This window comes from Tuber melanosporum (assembly GCF_000151645.1).
Source record: "Tuber melanosporum whole genome shotgun sequence assembly, scaffold_112, strain Mel28".
NCBI classification, from domain to species: domain Eukaryota; kingdom Fungi; phylum Ascomycota; class Pezizomycetes; order Pezizales; family Tuberaceae; genus Tuber; species Tuber melanosporum.
Window position 1 is genome coordinate 205,146 of NW_003298769.1, and position 22,805 is coordinate 227,950.

Genomic DNA, 22,805 nt, shown 5'->3' on the forward strand with positions numbered 1-22,805 from the left:
AAGTGCCCGCCCCACCGTCCCGAACCTTCGCCGTAAAGCAGATACTAGCCAGGAAAAATACACCCACGATACCGGTATAAGAGAAAGAAAACCCCCAAGAAAGAAAGGAGTGAAAAAAAAGGACGAAACCCCTACGGAAAAGATGTGAGCCCTAAGGATACAATCGAAGAAAAAATGAAGAAGCATTATTTGCTAATTTTTTTCGTGAGTGAAAAAAAAGATCATTGGCCCAAATGCCCCCCCGTTGCCCCCAGTTCCCCAACTCCTTTTTTCTTTTTGTTGACCCATTCCCTGGTGGTGGTGATCATAAAGTATCAATCAAAGGAAAAAAGAGAAAAAAAAAACAGCAACCCATTTTCTTCTTTTTAAGCACTAAGCAAAAAACCGGAAAAACCAATCCCACCCAGCGCAAATTTGCCAACTCGAGAAAACCTATAAAGTGACTTGAACAAAAAAAACCAGAAAATACCATCCGTACGGAACAAGGAAAGGAAATCCGAAGGGGAGGGAAAGGTAAAAGTAATTGCTAGAAGAAAAAAAAATCAACAAGAATGATGGCAAATTATGGTATGCCATTGAATCAAAGTAGGCCGAGGGGAGGGAAAGATATGACATTGCAACAACCATGATAACGCGTCAAAATAAAGCAAGGAAAAAAAAAAAATGTTAAGCAAGAGATTCACCCAGCATCCATCTTTAATATCTCACATTTCCCCAAATGCAATATCGCGTGCATCACTTAATGTCCATAGCCTCCCCAGCCGCCTCCAGCATGCCTACCACCTGTCTGTCCATACTGAGGATAGCCACCGCTATACATGGAATATTGGTTAGTGCCGCTCTGGCCTTGACCAGCACCGTACTGACTCGGGGAATGTCCATGAAGTCCATGATTCAAGTGAGAACCGTACATGCTGGCGGGGGTTTGTCCACCATGTTGAGGGCCCAGGCTACTTGTAGCAGATCCAGGTCTTCCAGGCTGTCCGGGAATTGAAGGTGTTCCCGAAGGTCCAGTTGGTGGCTTATTTTCACCGAATTTCAGCGATTCATCAGTCTGGCCCTGTTGACCAGCTTGTTGTTGGCCAACTCCTGCCCCTAATTGCTGCTGTTCTTGGGGAAGCCCACGGCCACTCAAGAAGTTTGGAATACTGCTTCCGTAGCCTCCAGTAGAAGTATGCTGAGGCAGTGCCTGTTGCTGTTGCTGTTGAGCAGCAGTAGTATTCATCCGGCTATAATCACCAAGACCAGCAACACCGTCACGGCCCTGTGCAGAGGGCGCCCCAAATCCACCAAGGCCCACAGGCGTCGAAGTATGATCCGAATACTGAGGGGAGATGTAGGTAGGGGGGTAACCATACATGCCCTGGTGATTCTTGAAGGGTTGGTTATAATAGCTCTAAATTCTCATGTTAGTCACCACTAGCGCACCAAGAACAAAGGCCTGGGGTCATACCTGGGGCACAAATTGGCTATAGTAAGGGTGTTGCTGATACCCATATTGGAATGCTTGTGTGGGATGTTGCCCAACGGGTTGATGGGGCTGTGAGGTCTGTTGAACAGTAGGGATGGCTGGGCTCGGGGTAGCATGGCCACTGCCTTGCTCCCCTGTTTGTCCTGGGTATCGCGAGGTCTGCTGTTGTACCTGGCTAGCTGTACCAGCGGAAGTTGGAACTTGACCAAGACCTTCCCCCGTAGCACCACCTAATCCACTTGAGGCGCGTTGTTGGCTAGTGCCAGCATCCTGCTGAGATTGAGCCTGTTGCATGTAATTGGAGGTATAGGGAGCCCCAAACCCAGGAGGTTGTGACCGATCATTGTAATAGTTGTACTGTGGCTGCTGGTCAGGAGCCGCTGAGACGCCAACGCCAATATGAGAGGGCTGCTGCTGAGGCTGTAGGGGTGAAGGAGCATAGTTTCCATATGCTTGAGGTTGGGCCTGAGGTTGAGTCTGAGCCTGAGGTTGATGAGGGGGGATTGGTTGTTGTTGAGCAGAATGTGCAAAAGTATCGAATGACTTGGTTTGAGTTTGAGTTTCGGGAATTGCGTATCGATTATAGTGACTGGGCAATTGGGGATTCAATTGATGTTGCTGCTGGGTCATGCTTTGAGGAGCAACCGGCGGCTGCGAGCTTGGCTGTTGTTGTACGGCCTGGGGGTGAACAGGCAAGCCAGGTGCTTGTCTAGGGGTAGGGAGAGCTTCGGTGACAGGAGGTTGTGAAACTGGCAATTGCGAAGGACCAGTCGGAGGAAGTGATGTTACTGGTTGAGCAATGGGAGATGGCTGCGGAGGTTGCGATACTGTCTCGGCCTGCTCTACTTCCTCATCATCATCGATATCACCGTTCAATCCCATACTCCCAAATTGAAGAGTAGCATGCTCAACGGCACCATGGTTACCAGGCATAACAACGCCCTCTTGCTGATCAAGCACTCTCCGGTTGTAGCTTGAGCCACGACCTGGTGTTCCTTTAGGCATCACTACCCCACTGTGCACAGGTCGACTTGGAGCAGGCTGAGGTGTTGTAACAGTATGCTGCGGAGGTGGCGCAGATATGCTGGCGGCAGCTGCGGGTGTAGCAGTAGATGATGCGATTGTGCTAGCTTGTGTCATAGTAGGCGGGGGCGGAGCGGCATCCTCAATCTTCTCGAGATTTACCTCTGTTAGAGGCTGGGCTGGCAATGGTCCAACTTCTGGGGCCTCTGAAACGGCCTCTTCCTCTGGTTCCGGCACAGGCTCAGGCTCGACAGGCTCGGGGGTGGGTTCGACCGGTTCCGGTGTCGCCGGTGCAGGCTGTACCTCTAGCGATGCTTCCTTAGGGGGTAGTATGCTCCCTTCAACGGGCTCAGGCTCGACAGGCTCTGGTACTGGATACTGAACAGGCTCAGGTTGGACGGGGGATTGCTTGGGAGGAGAGGTGATTTTCTGCACAGGAGCCGGTGGCGGAGGTGCTGGTTTACTGAATAGTTTGCTAGCCCATGAGGCTGCCGATGCAGGTTTAGGTACCGGCAGTGGTACTTGATCAGGGGTCGACTTGGAAGCTTCTGAATGAGTATCGGGGACGAAAGAGTTTTCAAAAGCTCCATTGGCTTCTGTTTCCTTATTCGTTTCTTCTGACCAGGTAGGAACGGAGGAATCGGTGGCTTTCTTGTCATCTGGGTTCGTTACTTTAGTATTTGCACAAGCACTACAAGCTCTAGCTGAGGTTTGGGTTTCTTTTGCGTTATCCCCGGATCGATGTGACCTACCATTGGCTCCACGACTGCGGCCTCCACGGCTTGCACGAAATTCGGATCCACCACGGCTTCCACGGCTACTGCGTCCACCTTCATGAAGAGCTCTGCCTCCGCGGGTACGAGAGCCAGATGGGTACGAGTCAATGTTGGCTCCGGCGGAAGATGGCTCTTTGACCTTGGACCGGGAGCGATCCTTCGACCTCTTCTCAACTGTACCCCACTGAGCGGTCGTACCTAGACAAAGCACGAGTTAGTTCAGCTTAAATCCTACACCGTAACACAGACACGGGACACATGAAAGGGTTGACACAAGTGGGCTAGCTTTTCCAAGGTACAAGAGTGAAAATCTAACACAGGTAGGAGCACAGACCTTCACTAATCTTCGATGCAGTGAGTTGAACGTCGCCTCCATTTTCGTTAAGAGCAGTAACGATATCATCGGGAGTCCAAGCAGGGAACATCTCTTGCAACCGCGACAACTCGGCAGCATACTGTCTCTTTAGCTGACCGATTTCGCCCTGATCATCGGAAGTATCATAAGAAGCATTACTGCCTCCATTTGTGTGTGAACTGCGGGTAGGTCTGGGGAATCCACCGCGACCACCCCGAGAGGAGCCTCTACCCCGATGGACGGGAGGACGTGTTTGCACTTCAGACATATATGCGGTTTGAAATTGAAAGGAAAGGGAATATGGAGGTAGAAATATGGAGAGAGGATGACGAAGATCCCAACAAGCCCCAGAAATTTTATTTTTCAAGAACGGGGGGGTTGGAGAGAATTGGGGAGAAATAGATCAAGCGAGGAACGAAGCCGGGAAGGGCTTGGTTTGATGTGTATGTGTGTGTGTGAGAGGCAAGGCAAGAAGACCCGTGGAGAAGAGAAAAGTAGCCGCAACACAGGAAAGGAAAATATGGGGACGGAAGCGGAGGGAAGGGGGGAGGAAGTTCGGAGGGAAGGGTAGGCGTGGTTTGGGTTTCTTTAGATCTGGCGATGGGTTGGCTCGATTTCTTAGGGTAAATTTGACCGGGGGGGGCACTGGGGAAGCAAAGAAGGCTTTCGTTTCTTGTGGGTGAAATGGGAAGGGTCGCCTCCAGGCTCGAGTGGTACCGGTACTGCTGTGGCTACTGTATGCTTTCGGGCTCCTTCCCTTGTGTTACGTAACCCTTAGGTCGTTCTATCGTCTTTCTCTGCGCCGCTCTCAGCTACTGTATTAAGGTAAAACTTCACCTTGCGAAGGGACAACGAAGTCAAGACTGGCACCCTACTCGTACTTGTAGATGGTGGTGATGTAGTATCAACCGTTTGCATATTGATAATTGAGTACCGGTACGGAAAGTTATGCTCCTGATGTTGACCTATCGCATGATTGCCCTTTGTTCCCCGAATTGTGCGGTCACGGGTTCGATTTGCCTGTTTCCTTTCTACTCTCTCTACTCTACTCTACATCTTATCACATCGAATTACCCTTCCCTTGTGAGCTCGGCTCGTCACCCTCCCATATGATGAGGTGCAGTGCAGTGCATCCAAAAACCCCGAACCGCAACGGGAAAAAATGGGCCCAATTCTTTCTGAATATTCGACTCATTAAGTCTTAACAGCAAGGATTATTCTGCGCATTTTGTGCATCGTGTTTTGAATTAGGGCACGAGGCCAACGAGGCTCTTTCTACTTTCTTCCAAGCTCCCCACTTAAGGGCGCCAATTACACAGTGTTACCCCATCCGGGAGATTTTCTTAACCCGCTGACGACAATATCACCATTATTCATTCATTATTCCCAGACGGAAAAGGGTTTTCCACTCAAACCTAAAAAACACCCTCAAAGAGAGCTTCTTTAAATTTCCCGAGTATGATATCACATCAGCTCTACAGCAGCGGGTTTATCTATCTCCCGAACCGCCCTGCTATCTCCAACCTTTTCTTTTCTTCCCAATGATGTGTTTTTTTCCTGCTTTTGCGAGTTGGCAAGACAGAACACCGAAACACCGAAAACCGAACACGTATCCTGCATCGAAACCCCCGAACTCATAGTCACTGTTCCTCAACAGTTCTAAGACGCGCTTTTTCCCTCAGTGATATGAGATACCTGGCGGAAGGTAAAAATTGAGAGTGTGAAATCTTCTTTCCCGCAATATCGTCACCTCCGTTAAGGACATATATTTCTTTCCAAAAGAGAGATTTGACAGAAGCGGTTCTTCCAGATGGGATCTACTCGAGTAATTGCACAAACACAGGAGCCCGAAAAAGCTCGGTCAGAAAGGCGCATATCGAGGCCTTCTGCAACCCTAGCTGAAAAAAGACCATCAGATAGCTCACCCGGTGAGACAGAACTCCCTGGACAAGTTCCTTGGACGGGCGGTCACCGTCCCCCGCAAGAAACTTGATGGTGGGAAAATGTTTCGTCTATTCAATGAAAACGGACTTGAGTGAAGTATCGTATGCATCCTCCAAACAGCGGAACACTCATTCGTTAAGAAGATTTATAGTGTCATACGGTATGATATGATAATAATTGTGTTGCTCAGCAACGAACCCTATCTTTTTTTTTTTGCCAGGCTTCTGGCGAAATGGACCCATCGTGCCCATGCAGTATGATACCACAGAGATTCGACGCCTTAATCATTCTCTCTTAAAGAGGCAGGGAAACAAATAATTATCTTCTTTCTCTTTCCCCCTTCCGCTTAACTTGCGCTGCATTCCAACCCCACAGTCGAATTGCGAAGCAGAAAGCCCAAGTCATGGCTTAATGCATTTCACATGCCCCCCCCCCAACCCTCACCGCATACTGCAATTCACTTGTATCCCTTTCCCACTTCCCAAGAACTTGTATCCTATCATACTCTAAACCCCCAGCCCTACCGTACCCCCAATATCTTGCGTCACATCCATCGCAACTCTCCAGACGCAAGGACCATGATGCTGTGCCGGTACTCGAGCACTTTACTTGGAGGCCACTAAAGAAGAAAAAGAAAAAAAACGCTGAAATCAATCCCTCCGTTTCCGAATTTTCAGACACACACCCGCTCACATACGATACGCGTGCGCGGGGACGCCGGATCGATCACGGATCGGGTAAGGGTACAGTGCGGTAGGTACCAACTTTTGGTAATTGTGCGATCGATTTGATGGATCCGGGCTTGCCTACTAAGTACTTTACTGTACCTACCAACCGCACCCGCCAGCTGCAACATAATAAAAAAAGAGTTGTTTCGGTGGGGAGGGAGGAGGGGGCTGGGGATTGGGATTGGGATTGGTTGGGATAGGTATCATAGGTGAATGAATAAAGGTTGGTTAGCTTATGAGGGACAGTCAGGAGATAATAACTTACTGAATGGCATAAGTTTTTACCTTCCTTGACTCGGAAACAAATTCGGGGTATGATACCGGAAAAATTAACCACCTTTTAGGCGGTGGGGGAGGAGGTTTAGAGCACGCACTGTACGGCACCGGTACCGGCAGGCTTGGCTATGATAACATGATACGGGGTGAATCTCTGGTTATGATAGCCCGCAAAGCGGCGGTATCATACGGGGCTCTATCATATTTGGCTTTACTATGTCCCGGGCCAAACCTTTGGACTACCGTAACTTAGCTTAACTTGACGGGTATGATACTTGTATGATACCACACGGCATCGAATCATCTTATGGGAAATGTATGTTGGCTCGATGGGTTCGAGGAGTAACAGGAATGCGCAGACAATCGATCAGGGTGTCTCATCGATTTTGATGCCCTAACTTGCTAAATACGCGTAAGCCAAAGCCAAGCAAGGGGGATTGGAGGTTCCGACAGTACTGAGCCCATCAGTACTTGTACTTTTATCGTTGGAGTATCATGGAACTTTCTGTCCTGAGTCCCCTCCACTTTAATTCTGGTGCTGGCACTCAGAACCCACCCGTCCTGAAGTCTCTGGTCGAATCGAGAACGCCAGACGCTGGTCCTAACAGCCAGACCAGTAGTGGTCGGTTGCCAGTGTCTATCATACCGGTAGTCATAAGGTTCCTTGGTCTTTTTTTCTTCTTTCCCCATACAATTCTCACTGTCCTCTTTCCCATACAATCTCTGGAGGCCACTACGGTACACCAGAAAACTAAAAAGAAAAATAGCTCTGTAAATATGCCCCAATAACCGATCGGGAAAAAAGTTTACAGAAGGAATTCCATTTGTGGGTAGATGTTGTGGCGAGTTGAAATATCCATGTTGTTCGGTATTGGGGGTGCCATGAGGGTACTTGTACCGTGCAAGTACCATACTCGATTGTACTGTAATACTTGACCTACCTACCGTATTAGTACCCGCTCCGGTGGGGAATTAATTATATTTCTTCCAAAAAAAATCTTTACCCTTCTTTCTTTTTTCTTTCTTGGAGAGCTTTCCTGATCGGGATGATTGAATTCCTTATCCAGTACTTGCGGCACATGGAGCCCAAGTTAATTCGCATTCATTATCATGAGGGGTTTTGACATTTTAGAAGCAATTAACCCCCCCCCCCGCCCATAGGTCAGCTTTCCGATTAGAAGTATCATGGTAATTTTTTTACTTTGTCGCATACAACATAATACCGATGTTATGTCATACAAGCGAAGCCTTCTCCACTGGTGTCTTGCTTCATTTCTTTATTTCTTTCCTCTCCGAGCAATTGAGTATGATACGAGTAGATGTAAAAAAGAAGGAAAGAAAGAAAAGAGGTTTTTTTCTTTTCTTTCCTTTTTTCCTCTCTCGTTTTTGCCCTTTCATTTTGCCTCCAAGAAAGAAAGAAAGAAAGAAAGAAAGAAAAAAAAAAAAAAAAAAAGTCTCCTGGCTTTTTTCCTAACATATGATACCTCCCCTCCCCCCCAGTCACCGTCCCCCGTTCCCGTCCTATCCCACGGTATCCTATCCAATCCAGCCGTCCGTCCAACTATAAGTAGGAACCCATACGTTAATGTATTATAAGCCGCCCACCCACATTTCTAATAATTTGTTGCCGCGCTTGTAAGTACGGTAAGGTATGAGAGCTTACGGGGTACATTTTTTTTTACCATTTCGGCGACTTTTGATATATACTGTACTTGCTTTTACTTATTTTTATTCCCCAAAAAGGTTGAAAAAGTTATGTGCTCCTAGAAAAAGGTGAAATGATGACTGCCGGTATTGGGTAATTTTCTCCCCCCCGTATGATATTTTGCGACTATTCCTGTTTAGCCCAGTACCTTACCTTGCCCTACTTTTAACCTTTGCTGGGGAGGTGGTGTAAGGAGATGGGTGGATGGGGTGGATGGATGGAGGGATGGATGGAGGGGCTGCAAGCAAGCAGGCGAGCAAGAAGCAAGCAGGCAAGCCGTGATCAATGATGAGCGCTCATCTTCCCTCACACACACCCCAGGTTGTTGTTGGCGTGTCTGGTTCCGTCATTGCTTATTAGTCTTTACCTGGTGTCGTATTCCTCTCTCTCCTCTCTCTCTCTCAGAGGCACTCATTTAAAAGCGTCTCCCTTCCAGTTTCCGACCCCTTCCAAACCTCATTCCTCCCCCCCAATTTTTTTTTGTTTAAAAAATTACCGACCTCTTCTCCTGTACGGTACTCCAGCCCTGTCGTTGCTAGTGAAGCGATTCCTCATCAGTAGTAGTTTCCGATCAAGCATACCCATATCTAGGACCTTCGTATCTCTATATCACACATCGTCACTACTTGTCCTCCATAGAAGCACATCGAATGATGGCCGGTAAGAACCTTAAAGAAGGCGATGAAGGTAGGCCTTCTATCCATCTCCTTCACCCGCCTTTCCCTTCCATCATCCCATCCGACTCAAGCTCCCCTGTGACTCCTTCCAAGGAAGCAAATTGCCCATTACCTATCGACTAGGAAGTGGAAGCGGGGAGATAGTTAGTCGGGGAGCTTATAAGAGCACTACTCTCTCCCCATTCGCACAAGTCTAGTCCCACGGAATTGGGGATCTGGGCACCCTACGGGGACTGTGGCAGAAATAAAGGATCATGACTCCCTAGAAATAACTTTGAAGGGCAAGGGGGTCCACAAGAACGCTGACCCAAAGCACTGCAGGTCATGTAGCGCGCGACGGAAATGATGTCGTCAAACGAGCAAGCGAACCCACCAAGGAGTCGACCGACATTGCCAATGACTCGGCTACATCCTCGTCCGCTGCTGCAGCTGCGGAGCCGAGTAACGCAAACGGGGAGGGAAAGAAGGAGGTCGAGCTAGGCGAGAAGAGGGATCGTGTGGAGGACGAGGAGAAACCCGCTGCACAGGAATTAGCCGAAGCCGAGAAGGATGCTGGAAAGGAAACTAAGAAACCGAAGCTTGCTGGAGATGCTGCCGATGGCGAGGGGGAGAATAGTGGGGCAAGAAATGGTGCGGATGGCGCTGCTTCTCCACCAAAGAAGAGAGGTCCGGGTCGTCCGAAGAAGTCAGAGAGGGAAGCCAAGAAACGAGATGAGGCGGCAAAACCAGAGGCTAGTAGCGCAGAGACGATTTCTGGAAGAACCCGCTCGAAGGCTTCATAGCTCAATGGAGAGCAGTTCTCAATCGTGGGATGTAAGTTCAGAGCTTCATTAATATTTTTTGGAAGAGGTCTATTGTAGCTGACGGTTTTTTTGTTTCTATTTTGTAGTCGGCTGGAAATTTGACGATTGCCGTGACAGAATTGCCTTGTGGTTTGATATGTAAATGTTCTGATATGTTAGCTTGGGGGTAGTTTTTCTTTCTTTCCATTTTCTTCTTGCTATAGGGTCTTGGGATATCTATTTATTTTCCTTCCTCCTACCTGGTTTCTCGTTTTGTACCTTTTGTACCTTTCAGACTCGGCACTGAAGAGTCTGTGGTATCGGCCATTGCAAAGCCTGTGTACGAGTACGTGTAACGAAATTAGAGGGATGGAAGGAACAATGCTGATTTCTCAAGATGCGACCTTGTGCCGGTACTTGATTGTGCAGGTGAACCTTCCAAAGCTCCGTTACTGTAATGCGAGGTGCCATCGTAGAGGAAAGGGTGGCAAAAAAAAAAAAACATGAGTCTGCTCGACCTTGATGCCTAACTAACAATTTCCACAAAACTTGATATGCACAGTACAGTACCTGTAGAGGTGCGATGGGAGGATGGCTGGTATAAAGGGTGCTCGAACATAATAGCTGCATTCAATCATAATATTATATCCACTAGCAAACCATATTGCCGACACCATCCTCTTTAAGAGCTTTCCAACTCGGGAATCCTGTGATACAGGTGACTATATACATACATGTTCATTACAAAACCGAACCAACAGAAACAAAGAAGGAGGGGGAGAAGGAGGTGATAATACAGCCCATGTTGCCTCTTATTTATTCTTCGCAGTTCCGTTGGTAAAAGAGTAAATATACTTCCTTCTGCATCCCGAGCACATCCGAGGTCCTCGCCTCTTTCACCTTCTCGTCACTAATCCTCCACCACTTGTCATTTCCGTGCTTTTTCTTGAGCCTCTTTCTTGTCGTCGTTGAGGTCTTGGTTGGTGGTGGTGGAGCGGGACCGGATGCGGAAGCAGGAGGGGGTAGGCAGGAAGTAGGAATGGAAGACTCGACAGCGTCCAAATTGGTCGGCCCTGCGGGGCTTGAATCTCCGTTCGGATGGGTAGATATCGAAGAGAGAGGAGGTGTGGATTTGCCATCTGAGGCTGAGGAGGAATTCGACGATGTCGAGGACGACGACGAAGATGAATCCGACGATGGCGAGGGAACGCCTGGGGTCTGGATGTCTGAGGAAGGTGCTAGACTTTCATTCGCTGATTCCTTCGTGTCCACTGGTACCAATCTAATGGTTGACCCGGTTTTTGGGCTCGACGGGATCGGCGTGGGGGGTGAGGATGGCACAGGCGTAGGCGTCGAGTATGGTGCTCTATGCACAATCTGCCGTCTAAAGCATTCGTAATGCCCGCTGTCGTGACTGCCCTTATGGGTTATCATGCAGAGGAGTTTGTACCCTTTCCGGTCCAGGAGACCGCCCATTTTTAGCTCCTCCGGGAAAGAGACTCTCGCGCTGTTTTTGCGGGAGGACGAATAGGCGTCGTAGATTGAGCGGGAGAGGTGGAAGGTTATGATGGTGGGGTAATGGGACATGCGGGTGCGTCGGGCGATTCGGGATTTAGGAGCGATTTGGGAGGATGGGAGCTCAATGCCCTCGGGGTGCTTCTCGGGGTTTGTCTCGATGGCTTGTTGGAGTTTTGAAATAATAGAGGTTAACTCTTTCCTGACTGGGTCTGAAGATGCGGTTTCTAGTTTGAGGGAGTAGGTTTCGAGGGCGTGTTGGAGTCGGCACCTGGCACATGTAAAGTCGTCTATGTGCTCTGTGGATAGGACTCCGTCTATACAATCGGAGAGGGTGGTGCTAGTCTGAAAGGAAAGAGTTAGGATGGTGTGGATAAATATGCAATAGGGTTTATGAGAGGATACCTTCTGAGGAACTGGCAGCGTGAGCACCACAAATGTAGAGACCGAAGGTTTTGGCTTAAAGCGGCATTTCAAGCATTCAATCTCAGATTCCAATTTCCCTTCCATCGGCATGCCGCCCTCCTCAGGTTCTCTCTTGTCCTCCTTTTTGTCTATATCCTCTACATTAATTACTAAGTCATCTATCCTTCGGGGTTTCTCAGATTCCTCCTCATTGTCGTGCTCAAATTTCCCAACAGCGCTCTGTAAAACTTTCTCATTTTCTATGCGTAGTTTCGCAGCCTCTTGACACCTTTTCCTTTGCTGGTGGTACTCATCAGCCAGTGTTTCCACAACAACCTGCAAGAACTCATGAGCATCTTGTTGGCTCCGGGATATCTGCTGCTGAAAAACTCGTTCCAAAACATTCAAGAAAGGGCGTGCGGATATTGTCTTCTTGCGTATAGGTCGCTCATTGAGACCTAGGGATTGTGGTCAGTCTAGGCACCAATTATTTCCATTGATTCTCTATGAGGCCCACCATCAAGTATATCTTTTAAAGCTCCGGTGAGAAATGGCTTGCGATCAACTGTTAAGCCATAGCTGGCTAATTCTCTATTAGCTTTTGCGTTTCTTGTTTGCTGAACAAGATAAGCTCTTAGTTCCCCAAGCCCAGCTAATGCCTGGAGTATTGAGTTTATCTGTTTCGACTGGTTAGCTGGGCGCTCCACAAAACGGACTTTTTTTCGTGGCGCATACGAAGCAATCATTGGCAGTGTTAACCAAACCAACCACCCCTTTTCGTCGCTGACTTGAAGAGTTATTGGAGGAATCAATGAGCCAAGTTGGGCCAAAGACATAGACCAGGGTGACTGCGGCCAAAGAGGCCCCGGCCGCGTATGCGAGAGTGAGCTGCTTGTCCCCCGAAGAAGGTATCATCGCGATTGTTCTTTCGCCCTTGATTTTTTCGGGAAAACTTTCTCCTGTGATTTCCCGAGTCCTAAGGCGACAGGGTGTGTAGGGAAGGGAACCAAATGAATGGGGCGAATTTCATCACCGCTCCATAGAATTCAGTCCAATAGCGGAGGTATGATAGTTGTGATGGTGTTGGTACAGGAGGTTGAATACCGAGGGTTTTTTTTTTCTCCCCACTATTGAACAGTCTTGGTCCGGGAAGCGGGGATCTCGAGGGGTAAAGACCTGACAGGGCAGGTTTCGCGGGGGGAAAGATAGGGGGAGGGGTGAGGGGCACAGGTGAGGATGAAGGGGGGATTCGGGGAGTGGACTCCGACATAATGAAAATATCTACCCATCGGTCCGGGCAAGGGAATGTTAGCCTTTGTCAGCCACCATTGTTTGGCTGGTTCGCCGTTTGGGGCAGGAAGTGGTGGTTATGGGGGTGGGCGGGGCCAAATTGACAAAGGGTGAATGTTGCGCCGGGAGTCTGAAACCCGTCCGAGAAGATCTCGGATGTCATACAGCAATTCCTCTGGTGAGGCTCTGTAATCACGAGAAATAACAGAGCGCTAGTTCATGTATGGAAGTTCGCAAAGAATATTCTCTGGCGGATCTCCACTTGACCCTGAAATGTAACATGAGGGCATTTTCCAGTAAAAGGGAGCGTTTGATTATTTTGGGCTTCTGGAGTGGGCAGGGCTCTGAAAATTCAGGGTAGAGCGCTCCATATCATCCAGACCCGTGCTGGGCGCGAAACCACCCCCTTCCTCCCCCTCACCCCACCACAATGGCATTTTTTAGTATACCTTCGTGTCCAACATGCATTCGCCGTTTAGCTGGAGGGGCGCTTCAACAAATTCGAGGCAAGAAAAGGACTCGGAAGGTTCCTACAATCACTGTCCAATTGACGAGGGATGTTCCAAAGTTTGGCAAAAAAGGTGCAATCACTCGGTGTATAACCTCAGGCATAAGGCGGAACCAACTAACAACTCACAGGGACTGTCCTACAAGCCTCGAGGGGGAGAATGAGAGGTACGCCCATGTTGACTCCCGTCCCTATTTGAGCTTCTGCTAATGATTGTAGAGGAATGGTATACTTCGGCTCCCGTTCGAATTTGATTCCTCATTGCACTCAGAGCATGTTGATACCTGAGCTGGTCTGGGTTCTTTGACTCACTTGAGTTGTATTCAGGTTTCCCCAAGGGGTAGCGGACTATGTTACTAGGCATATGCTGAAGAGCATGCCAGCTGGTACCCTCAAGCCCCGAGATCCCATGTTCATGAACGTTGCGGTTGAGAAGAAGAAACCCAAGGTCGCGATTGAACTGCTTACAGTGAGTTTTGGTCGTGCTAGGAGGTCATTATTGGACTGTGCTGATTTGTTGCTGCTAGCCTACGCAAACAATTGCACTTCTTGACTCATATCTTCCTCCGAACCTCATGTTCTCCCGCTCTACGATCGCTCCAAATGAATCTGCTATTCACGGCTCAGTTACACTCACCGATATCGCGACTGCTGTAAGGAATATTGCCGTGGCAAACGGAAAGGAGGGATCACGAATCGTGGTCACTCCTGAAAATGTTAAGTTTGCAGGTAAGGGCGTAGAGGGGGACAAGCTTAAGTCACTCGGGACGTTTGATTTCGAGATCAGCGTGAAGGGGGCAAATGACTTCGTAAGACGAAAGGTCATGATTGTGAAGCAAGAGGAGGTATAGGAAACAATAGGTGACCCCGTGGAGCGGCGATCAGATCCATTAGAGATCCATTAGGATAATCTTCCTCACCCTTCTTTCCCTCACAAAACCCGGCTCGCTCTGATTTCCGCTTTAAGCCTCACATTCCGCAGACTAAAAACTATTTGATAAATCTACTCGTATATGCACATAAAATAGCTTAAGTCATTTGTACAAAAGTTGTGTCGTTGTCTTAGTTTGCTCTCTTAGAGTCGACGCTGTTGTACTGTACCACACAGGTCTCGCCTTGTATTCAAACGTGGGGGAGAGGTTTTAGGATGAAAAGTTACGTTTATCGGAGTAAGGGCAAGTCACATCGCATCTCCCCGCCGAGATCCGGTGCGCTCATCTCGCCGCCCACGCAGAAGAAATAAAAATGGGATGAGATAGTTTACGTACATAATTGCAGGCAAGAAGAATTCGCGCTCGCCACCATCTCTTAAGTTCGTAGATGAACTTTCCAGCATGACAGTATCATAATTCTAGCATTTAACGTAAAAGCAAACCATAGCCGCACCACTCCTCACGGGCAAGGTTCCAAGCCTTTCCAACCCAGTTACAAAAGGAACATTTCCCCCACCAACAGTTGTTTCTTCCCCTGCCATATATAATCTCTCTCTTCCTCTATTCTTCCCCAGTCAACACCCTTAGCCTTAAGATTTTCCTCCATCTACCACTTAAACTTAAATCAAACTTATCTCTTGTAAGTTTTTACTCTTCTCTCTCACTGCATTTCTTCCTCCCTCCCTCCCTTCCTTTCTTCCTTTCTCTTTTCTCTCTTTTTTTTACTCTGTGTACATGTGCTTCCCAAGTGAATATTATTCACATTCTTCCCTCCAGCGGGGACAAAAAAGCATCTGAGACTGCGCGAGTAAAAATTCACAAGTGTCAAAACTAACATACAACAATTGCTATTCTATCCTAGATCGATCAGTCAGCCAGTCAGTCAACATGGGTGTTCTCGATGTCCTTTCTAGAAAGTCTGGCGTCATTGTTGGCGATGACGTTTTGAACGTGAGTCCCGAACCCCGCGCCCTGTCGCATCAATATTTTTCCGCTTCCGAAGAATAGTGGATTAAACTTAACAATTGGGCATTTCAAACTTCTGACGTTTCGTCTTCAAACAAACAGCTTTTTAAATACGCCAAGGAACACAAGTTTGCTATTCCTGCTATCGTAAGTTCTGCGAATTCATTGCCCGCGATTTGACAAATCGTCCCAACTAATAACATTTCAGAATGTTACCTCTTCTTCAACTGTTGTTGCTTCTCTTGAAGCAGCTAGGGACGCAAAGTCTCCTTTGATTTTGCAAATGTCCCAGGGAGGTGCTGCCTATTTCGCTGGAAAGGTACTTGCTCTTCATCATTCTCCCCCGTCTCCACTAACGGCTCTACTGTAAAGGGTGTCTCGAATACCGATCAGTTTGCGTCTATCTCTGGTGCAATTGCCGGTGCCAATTACATCCGCTCAATTGCCCCTGCCTACGGCATTCCGGTCGTCCTTCACACCGACCACTGCGCCAAGAAGCTCTTGCCCTGGTTGGACGGCATGCTCGATGCCGATGAAAAGCACTTTGCCGAGCATGGAGAGCCTCTCTTCTCCTCCCACATGATTGACTTGTCTGAGGAGGACAAGGAATGGAACATTTCTACTACTAAGAAATACCTGCAACGTGCCGCTCCCATGAGCCAGTGGCTCGAGATGGTATACTCCTCAACACAATTAAGACCTAATTACCCAAGTGCTCATGCGTTCGCAGGAAATTGGTATCACGGGAGGTGAAGAGGACGGTGTTGACAACACTGGTGTCGACAACAGCTCCCTTTACACCCAACCCGAAGATATCTATCAGGTCTACGAAGCTCTTTCCTCTGTCTCTCCTTACTTTTCTATCGCTGCGGCTTTCGGAAATGTCCACGGTGTGTATAAGCCCGGAAACGTTAAATTGCACCCCGAGCTCCTCGGAAAGCATCAAGCCTATGCCAAAGAGAAGATCAACTGCGAGGAGGACAAACCCCTCTTCCTGGTCTTCCATGGAGGGTCTGGTAGCAGCAAGGAGGAGTTTAGTGCTGGCATCTCACATGGCGTTGTTAAGGTTAACTTGGACACTGATCTCCAGTAAGCCCTTTCCAAGCACCCCCCCACTTTTTTTCTTTTTCTTTTTGCAGGTTAATATTGAAAATCACTCCCTAGATATGCATATTTGACCGGTATCCGTGATTACGTCCTCAACAAGAAGGACTTTATCGCGTCTCAAGTCGGAAATCCTGAGGGTGAAGACAAGCCAAACAAGAAGTACTTTGAGTAAGGCTCTTTCTCTCTCATCAATAGGGGCCTAGCTGATTACATTGGAATAGTCCCCGTGTCTGGGTCCGTGAGGGTGAAAAGACCATGAGCGCCCGTGTCAAGGAAGCTCTCACCGATTTTAATACTGCCAACCAATTGTAAGGAGCCGGTCGGCGTTGATGTCATCCTCAAACGAGAAAAAAAAAGGTGGGATGGGGGGACGAGGCTACGACCCTCCCTGTAGTTATTAGTTTCTTTTCACAGAATCTTAGGAGAGATTTTCTACAATAATTGGGGGATCAATACAATGTTGGGATGACAATATTAACTGTTCTAATCGGGTGATTTCAGGATGGGGTTCTTGCGATTCCACGAGATGACTCTAGGAAATTTCTTAAGCACTGTGGGCTGGTTACCTAACCCTGTTTCTCTGAAGGCATAAACCTTTATTTGATAAAATGCGAAGCTACTACTAACACATGGACTATCATTTGATGCCAATAGTGTGTGATCTGATAAACTGAAAATACAGATACCGAGACTATTTCTGCAGCCTTGAAGAACAAAACAATTAGAGCGAGTGGTCTAAAAAAGGAAACCCAAGACCTGGCGATGTACTTTCCGACTACAAGAACCAAGATTATAATAAACTAAATCTTTCCCAAAAACCTAATAACCCTCCCAATCATGTCCGCCAGCACGTTAGCATCCACCCCCTCAAAATTATGATTAGCCCCATTAATAACCCCACTCTCAACTTTATCCACGACAGCACCACCCAAAGCGCAGGCCAAGTACCACCGCTTGAGTAGGTACTCCTTGTCCACCCACGCAGGCACGAATTGGTCCATCGCGGAGAAGAGGAACAGGACGTTGGTGCCACGCATGATCATCCCGAACGTGCGTGTCAGCATCTCCTCGTTCAAGTCGCTGGAGAAGTAATCGTCGGCGCCGGCGAAGGCGTTCAGATCCCACCAGCGCTGGGCGCACACGGGGGTGTCCGTGTATCCCGGAGAACGGAAATGCGAGGGGATGATCTCGGCTCCACGACCACTGTCGATCAGGGAGCGGGCGTGGGTTAGGCTCGCGGAGAGGTGGTCTGGAGATCGGTTCAGAGTTGCAGATTCGCGGTCGGATACTGTGGTGGTGGTGTCAGTCAGCAGTGGGGGAGGAGGAAGGGAGGTATCTACCGCTGGCTTGGAATATAACGCCATTTACGACGGCCGAGTGCTTGGTCAGATATTCCAGCGCATCTTGGCAACCTATCCACTCATTAACGCTCTCCCTCGATGAACCCCCCCGGGGAGCACATAGTGTACCAGTGGAATGCCCCATAAGCACCAACTTCCCTCCCCTAATCGTTCGAAAGTACTTTACGCAAGCCGATATCTCCTCTGCGTCTCTAGATTCGTTAGAAACACCTCCCTCTCCCATCCAGGGTAAACAAAAAACCTACTGAGCAATAGACCCAATCCCCCACCCCTTGTACGAGCTCGAAAGCAGCACTTCCACCATACTCCAGCCCGCCCCGGTAGCTGCGTCGATCACGGGATCCACAAAAGGGATTGTGTGAATTCCATCTCCGAGCCCGCCGACGAATAGTAGTGTATTCTTCATATTGCCATTGATGGCGGCTGGGTGCTCAATTGCTATCAAGCGTGGTAACTATATATATAGTAATTGCAAACTCATTCGATTTGATTGATTAGCTAGGGCGCTAAAGTTTTTCTCCAACCGGGGGGAGGGTTAAGTACGTAGTGGTGCAGAATCGTCGCTCGGGACGAAGGGTAGAAGAATTCTTGGTCCATCGTTTGATGTTGATTGTGTATTTTTTTATTTTTTTTATTTTTATTCTGCTGATGTCGATTGATTGATTGATTGATTGATTTTATTGATGGGAGGATTGCGGTGGGGAGTTGGAGAGGATTAAATAATGGTTATAGGTATTTTACGTAGATTGTACGCTATTGTGGGGCAGCTGTTGGGTAAGGCACGAGTACAGTACCGGTATGCTACTCGTGTCATAGGTTGGCTTGTCATTCTTACTCAGCTTTGGCGTTGGTAATCCATATCGGATGATAGATCTCTAGGATATGATGATCGACTCAACCTTACTCCTTAAAAGTGCACCTTTGGAAAGGGGTCAAGAACACAAAACTCTAATTGGCCATGAGACATCATCGAAGTAATACTCAAGTCTCTTCTTGTCCAAGCTTGTTTGTAACCCACGATAATAACTCCCGTATTGTCACTGCACGTTTTGCCGCGGGGGGGGTAGAGACTCGGGGACATTGCCGGCAATTACTGGAATAATTCGCGAAAGAGTGGGAGAAGAGTAATAGCCGTTGATGGGACTGTGTACGATAGATGTGAGATGGGTGCACAGTACAGTATTGTCACTACATATTGGCGATTAAGCTCTTTTATTCAGGGATTAGACGTGGCTAGGGACTGAACGAAACATGGACACTGGTATGGGTGTTTTGTGTCTCCCCAGTTGCGTGCGATATTTCGCAGCGTTCATGCTCAAGACGTCTTTCCGTATGGTTGCTTGTCTATGGGATAAGTACTATATTTCCATATTCACTGTGTATCACTCGGCTTTGAAACTAGGGGAGTGGGTATATCCCGCTATTCGAACGTTATGATGGTTCTTTTTTCATTTTTATTTTTATTTTCGAAGCTTTCCGGGCCTGGGGTTTTTTTTTTTAATATGGTGGATTGTGTGGGTGAGTATGATATGATACGCCAAAAGTGTCACACGGACCGGAATGGTGGCGAGGGATGATAACATATCTCGACTATATGCGCAGATAGAAGGTAAAAAAAGCCACCACGCAGTTAGTCTATCAAGAACCCAGAGCTTCTACGTTATAGTTCCAGTATGCCCTGATTTTCCGGCAACCTAAGATCTCCAGGCGAGCTTTTTAGCCTTGGTCAATACTCGAGTATAGCCAAATGGGAAGCAAGTTCAGAAGTTAAACTCAGCGAGGGAAGAGGTATAGCAGGGAATAACCTATCCACATCCTCTCCAGTATCAAATACAGGCTCCCGAAGCGCAGCAACACCACAAGCTAGAATGAAGTTGGAATCTGTGCCCCCTCATAGTTACGATATCAAAGATCTCAAGTATATAGCCTACCATTGGTAAGCTAAATGATATTAAAACAGTCCCACTCCGTTTACCACTTACTCAACTCAACCCATCAACAACAGGCCTTTCTTACCCAAAATAAGCACACCAATAATGCGCTCGTTTACTCGAGTATGTATCGGTAGCACCGACGTCAATATGAGCCTTGGTTTCGGTAATGCCCACACATGGAAAAGGAAAAAGCCGAGGCTCTCCAAGAAAGAAAATGTGGTGGAGCGCAAGGCCGGCTCTTGCTGCTGCCGTTTCTTAGTATAAAATAGGTGTACGGTGCTCAAATATGCTCTGGCTTTGACAGGATAGACTACTCACTTTGTTGATTTAGCTTCGTTGGATGCACGTGCACTATCCGGCCTGATATGGTAATGTATGTATCGTGCCCGCGGTGGGGCAAGAACTGCCACACAACATGCTCCATGCTGGTTGAGAAAACCGACACCCCAAGGTTGACGGGGGAGGAAAGCGAAAGGACCCAGGATATGGTATGATATGATATTAAGAGTCGAAGATTAGGTAGTCTGCAGGGAAGATAAAAAGCAGGCCAGAAGCTGGGCGATATAATACCAAGCCCTCTACCCGTGCGCATACAAACCAGAAATCTTCCGCAGCTCGACGTGACTGGTGGGCCCCGAGGGTTACCATAATACCGGTATTAGTGGACAACCACCTGGGCGATTACTTAAGAACTACTCGTAGAACAATTAAGAATCTCACTGGGACGTTGGAGTTGCTCCTCTTAGTAAGGTGTGTTGTATTTTTCTCTTTATTTGTCTTCGCTGAGGGCGGAAGGATATCAAATACTCGTATATTTTATCCCAACCATACCAACTTAGCTTTAGCAAGCAAAGCGCTGAAGGGGAATCTTTTCGCTGTTTTCTTTCCCCTTGATCCAAAGGAGAAAATTCTATATTCAAGCGTCATCCCCAATTATCCTAGTCCCTACGGTATGTGCCCAATAACCCCCCACAAACTACATCAACTGCTAAATACGAACGATCGGGCAGAGATATGATACCAGGAAAAATTGCACAATCACGTACTTTTAGTCGAAATGTATCTATTCATTTGAGGCAGATACCTTCCTCTAGTTCGATCAACAAACTCCATATTATCCTTAACCCACCTATTCCCATAAAGAAAAAGAAAAAGAAAAAGGTCTCGATCATGAAAACAAGCCATTTCCTTTGAAGGAGCAACCGATAGAACTCCACCCCCAACCCGTAAATTTGTTCAAAAGTCTCCGCACTGCCCTCACTTAGCCCCTCTCTTTGGGAGGCCTCGTCCAATCCCAGATCCTCCCCTAGTCCCTCTTCCACCCTTACTCCCCCTTCCGGTTCCAGTGCCGGAGGAAGAGGAAGAGGAAGTTGGAGCCCCGATCCTAGACCCACCGGAACCCCCACCCCTACCAGTTCCCGATCCACCAGTTCTCCTCGCCCCTCTAGTAGGCTTTCTCTCAGCAGCCGCTCTCCTAGCTTCAGCAGCCACAGCTTCTCTTTCCCTCGCAGCAGCACGCTCCCTCTCTTCCTCCCGCCTCCGTTCGGCTTCTTGAACTTTAGCGGCGGCCTCCGCTTCGATATCGATCAAGTCCTGTGTGGCGCCCTCCCAATGCCCAGACAGCAGTAACCGTTGTGTATGCTCCGTCTGGCTCAATATACGAATCCATAAGTCAAGGAGAGTGTTCGCGGATGCGACGGTGGTGGAAACAGTCTAACCACACGAACAAATCTCAACGGTTAACTACTCCACCCCGCAGAGATCGCAGAGATCGGAAATTCAAACCCACCTCCATATTCACCTTTGCTTTTTCTAAAGACGATACCACTCCTTCAATGACGGAATTGATTTGTTGTACACTGGCTAGTTCTGCACGAAGAGCTTCCTCGCGCTCGTCCTGCTCTACAGCACCAGATCGGACGGGTTTTTCTTTCTCCTCGTCGTCAATTTGTAGGTCTGAGAGGCGGAGGGGTGGCTCTTCGTTGGACATTATGGGGAAGAGTGACGGTGGTGATGGGGGGGTTGAGCCGGGCTTTTTGTCGTTGATGTGAACTTTCTTGAGAATTGAAGTTTTACTTGTGATGCATCAGCCACGACAGGGGCTGCCCCACTACTAACCCCACTACCTACATACCGTACTGAGTATTATGCTAACATCGCTGCTGCCCACATGCCCACCAACATAAAACCTCCACCTTGTCTCAAAGACACTAAGTTACGCCTCAACCAGAATATTTCGTAAATATGATATCTATAACAAACCCCTAACAATTTACTTGAATATCATACTTGAGTAGAGGGGGTTATTTCAGACACAGGTTCTTTTTTAAAAATAACAATAACAATTATCTGAGGGTATTGATGTGTCCCCCAGTCCCCCACAATAACCCCCTATTATTCCATAGTAGGGGCTCTGCTCCCAGCCTATTTCGAGTATGTACAGTATCATATCACTGTCACTTCATGTAGATAACTAAAGTATAAACCCATCGAGCCCAGTCCCCGTCAACCCCTCTATCTGGAAGCTCTTCACTAATAGAACTGCTATGATATCAATAGTCTACATTCACAAATATTGGTGAACCCTTTTCCAGTAACGCGTTATATCATGGCCACAGATATATCTATGAGTGCAGCTAACATGCTACTCGAGTACTCGAGTACATGGAAGACATACTTTCGATGCATTTCATGCGAAACTCTGACCCCACCTCTCGAGCCCCCCCCCTCAGTGGCGATCACAACAACCACTAGACTCCCGCATAGGCCAGCCACCTCTGTCCATCGAGGTGGACAATCGCAGCTTAATCAGCCAGTATATTGGTGCTCAAGCGGAGTCAGTGACTTTTACTAGTACCGGTAATTGAACATTCGGTAGCCAGGTCCAGTATGATACATGTTTGCGCTTAGTCTCCGGTCTTGAACTCTCCGCAAAAAAAAAAAGATGCCTGAAAGACACTTGAAACTACAGAAAAAATAGAACGCTGCAGATTCCGTTCACTAGAGGGGAACCGGATTAATAGTTAGCCAAGAGCATACCAGCACCGGTG

At 48.0% G+C, this 22,805-nt stretch overlaps 7 protein-coding genes; 3 read left to right on the forward strand and 4 right to left on the reverse strand.

Moving 5' to 3' along the window:
* Positions 1 to 739: 739 nt before the first annotated feature.
* On the reverse strand, positions 740 to 3,893 carry GSTUM_00001442001 (uncharacterized protein; the record flags this gene model as incomplete). Its single annotated transcript, XM_002835650.1, has 3 exons — positions 740 to 1,396; positions 1,454 to 3,468; positions 3,605 to 3,893. The coding sequence occupies 3 exons, from the start codon at positions 3,891 to 3,893 to the stop codon at positions 740 to 742; spliced, it is 2,961 nt and encodes a 986-aa protein (XP_002835696.1).
* Positions 3,894 to 8,650: 4,757 nt separating this feature from the next.
* Positions 8,651 to 10,135, forward strand: GSTUM_00001444001 (uncharacterized protein). XM_002835651.2 has 4 exons: positions 8,651 to 8,788; positions 8,843 to 8,965; positions 9,277 to 9,768; positions 9,845 to 10,135. The coding sequence occupies exons 2-3, from the start codon at positions 8,932 to 8,934 to the stop codon at positions 9,735 to 9,737; spliced, it is 495 nt and encodes a 164-aa protein (XP_002835697.1). The 5' UTR covers positions 8,651 to 8,788; positions 8,843 to 8,931; the 3' UTR covers positions 9,738 to 9,768; positions 9,845 to 10,135.
* A 300-nt stretch (positions 10,136 to 10,435) lies between these two features.
* GSTUM_00001445001 (uncharacterized protein) lies at positions 10,436 to 12,732 on the reverse strand. XM_002835652.2 has 4 exons: positions 12,393 to 12,732; positions 12,175 to 12,334; positions 11,658 to 12,115; positions 10,436 to 11,597 (listed from the first exon to the last, which is right to left on the reverse strand). Exons 1-4 carry the CDS (start codon positions 12,570 to 12,572, stop codon positions 10,554 to 10,556), a joined length of 1,842 nt encoding a protein of 613 aa, XP_002835698.1. The 5' UTR covers positions 12,573 to 12,732; the 3' UTR covers positions 10,436 to 10,553.
* A 645-nt stretch (positions 12,733 to 13,377) lies between these two features.
* Positions 13,378 to 14,505, forward strand: GSTUM_00001446001 (uncharacterized protein; the record flags this gene model as incomplete). XM_002835653.2 has 4 exons in its annotated part: positions 13,378 to 13,528; positions 13,587 to 13,622; positions 13,773 to 13,924; positions 13,983 to 14,505. The coding sequence occupies 4 exons, from the start codon at positions 13,378 to 13,380 to the stop codon at positions 14,304 to 14,306; spliced, it is 663 nt and encodes a 220-aa protein (XP_002835699.1). The 3' UTR covers positions 14,307 to 14,505.
* A 284-nt stretch (positions 14,506 to 14,789) lies between these two features.
* On the forward strand, positions 14,790 to 16,934 carry GSTUM_00001447001 (uncharacterized protein; the record flags this gene model as incomplete). XM_002835654.2 has 10 exons in its annotated part: positions 14,790 to 14,795; positions 14,836 to 15,027; positions 15,250 to 15,269; positions 15,302 to 15,338; positions 15,456 to 15,500; positions 15,562 to 15,672; positions 15,726 to 16,028; positions 16,084 to 16,442; positions 16,518 to 16,628; positions 16,682 to 16,934. 10 exons carry the CDS (start codon positions 14,790 to 14,792, stop codon positions 16,770 to 16,772), a joined length of 1,275 nt encoding a protein of 424 aa, XP_002835700.1. The 3' UTR covers positions 16,773 to 16,934.
* A 101-nt stretch (positions 16,935 to 17,035) lies between these two features.
* Positions 17,036 to 18,418, reverse strand: GSTUM_00001448001 (uncharacterized protein; the record flags this gene model as incomplete). XM_002835655.2 has 5 exons in its annotated part: positions 17,036 to 17,748; positions 17,801 to 17,872; positions 17,930 to 18,012; positions 18,067 to 18,275; positions 18,365 to 18,418. 5 exons carry the CDS (start codon positions 18,416 to 18,418, stop codon positions 17,261 to 17,263), a joined length of 906 nt encoding a protein of 301 aa, XP_002835701.1. The 3' UTR covers positions 17,036 to 17,260.
* A 2,594-nt stretch (positions 18,419 to 21,012) lies between these two features.
* On the reverse strand, positions 21,013 to 21,745 carry GSTUM_00001449001 (uncharacterized protein; the record flags this gene model as incomplete). The annotated part of the gene is made up of 2 exons (XM_002835656.1): positions 21,013 to 21,468; positions 21,545 to 21,745. 2 exons carry the CDS (start codon positions 21,743 to 21,745, stop codon positions 21,013 to 21,015), a joined length of 657 nt encoding a protein of 218 aa, XP_002835702.1.
* Between the last annotated feature and the right edge of the window lie 1,060 nt (positions 21,746 to 22,805).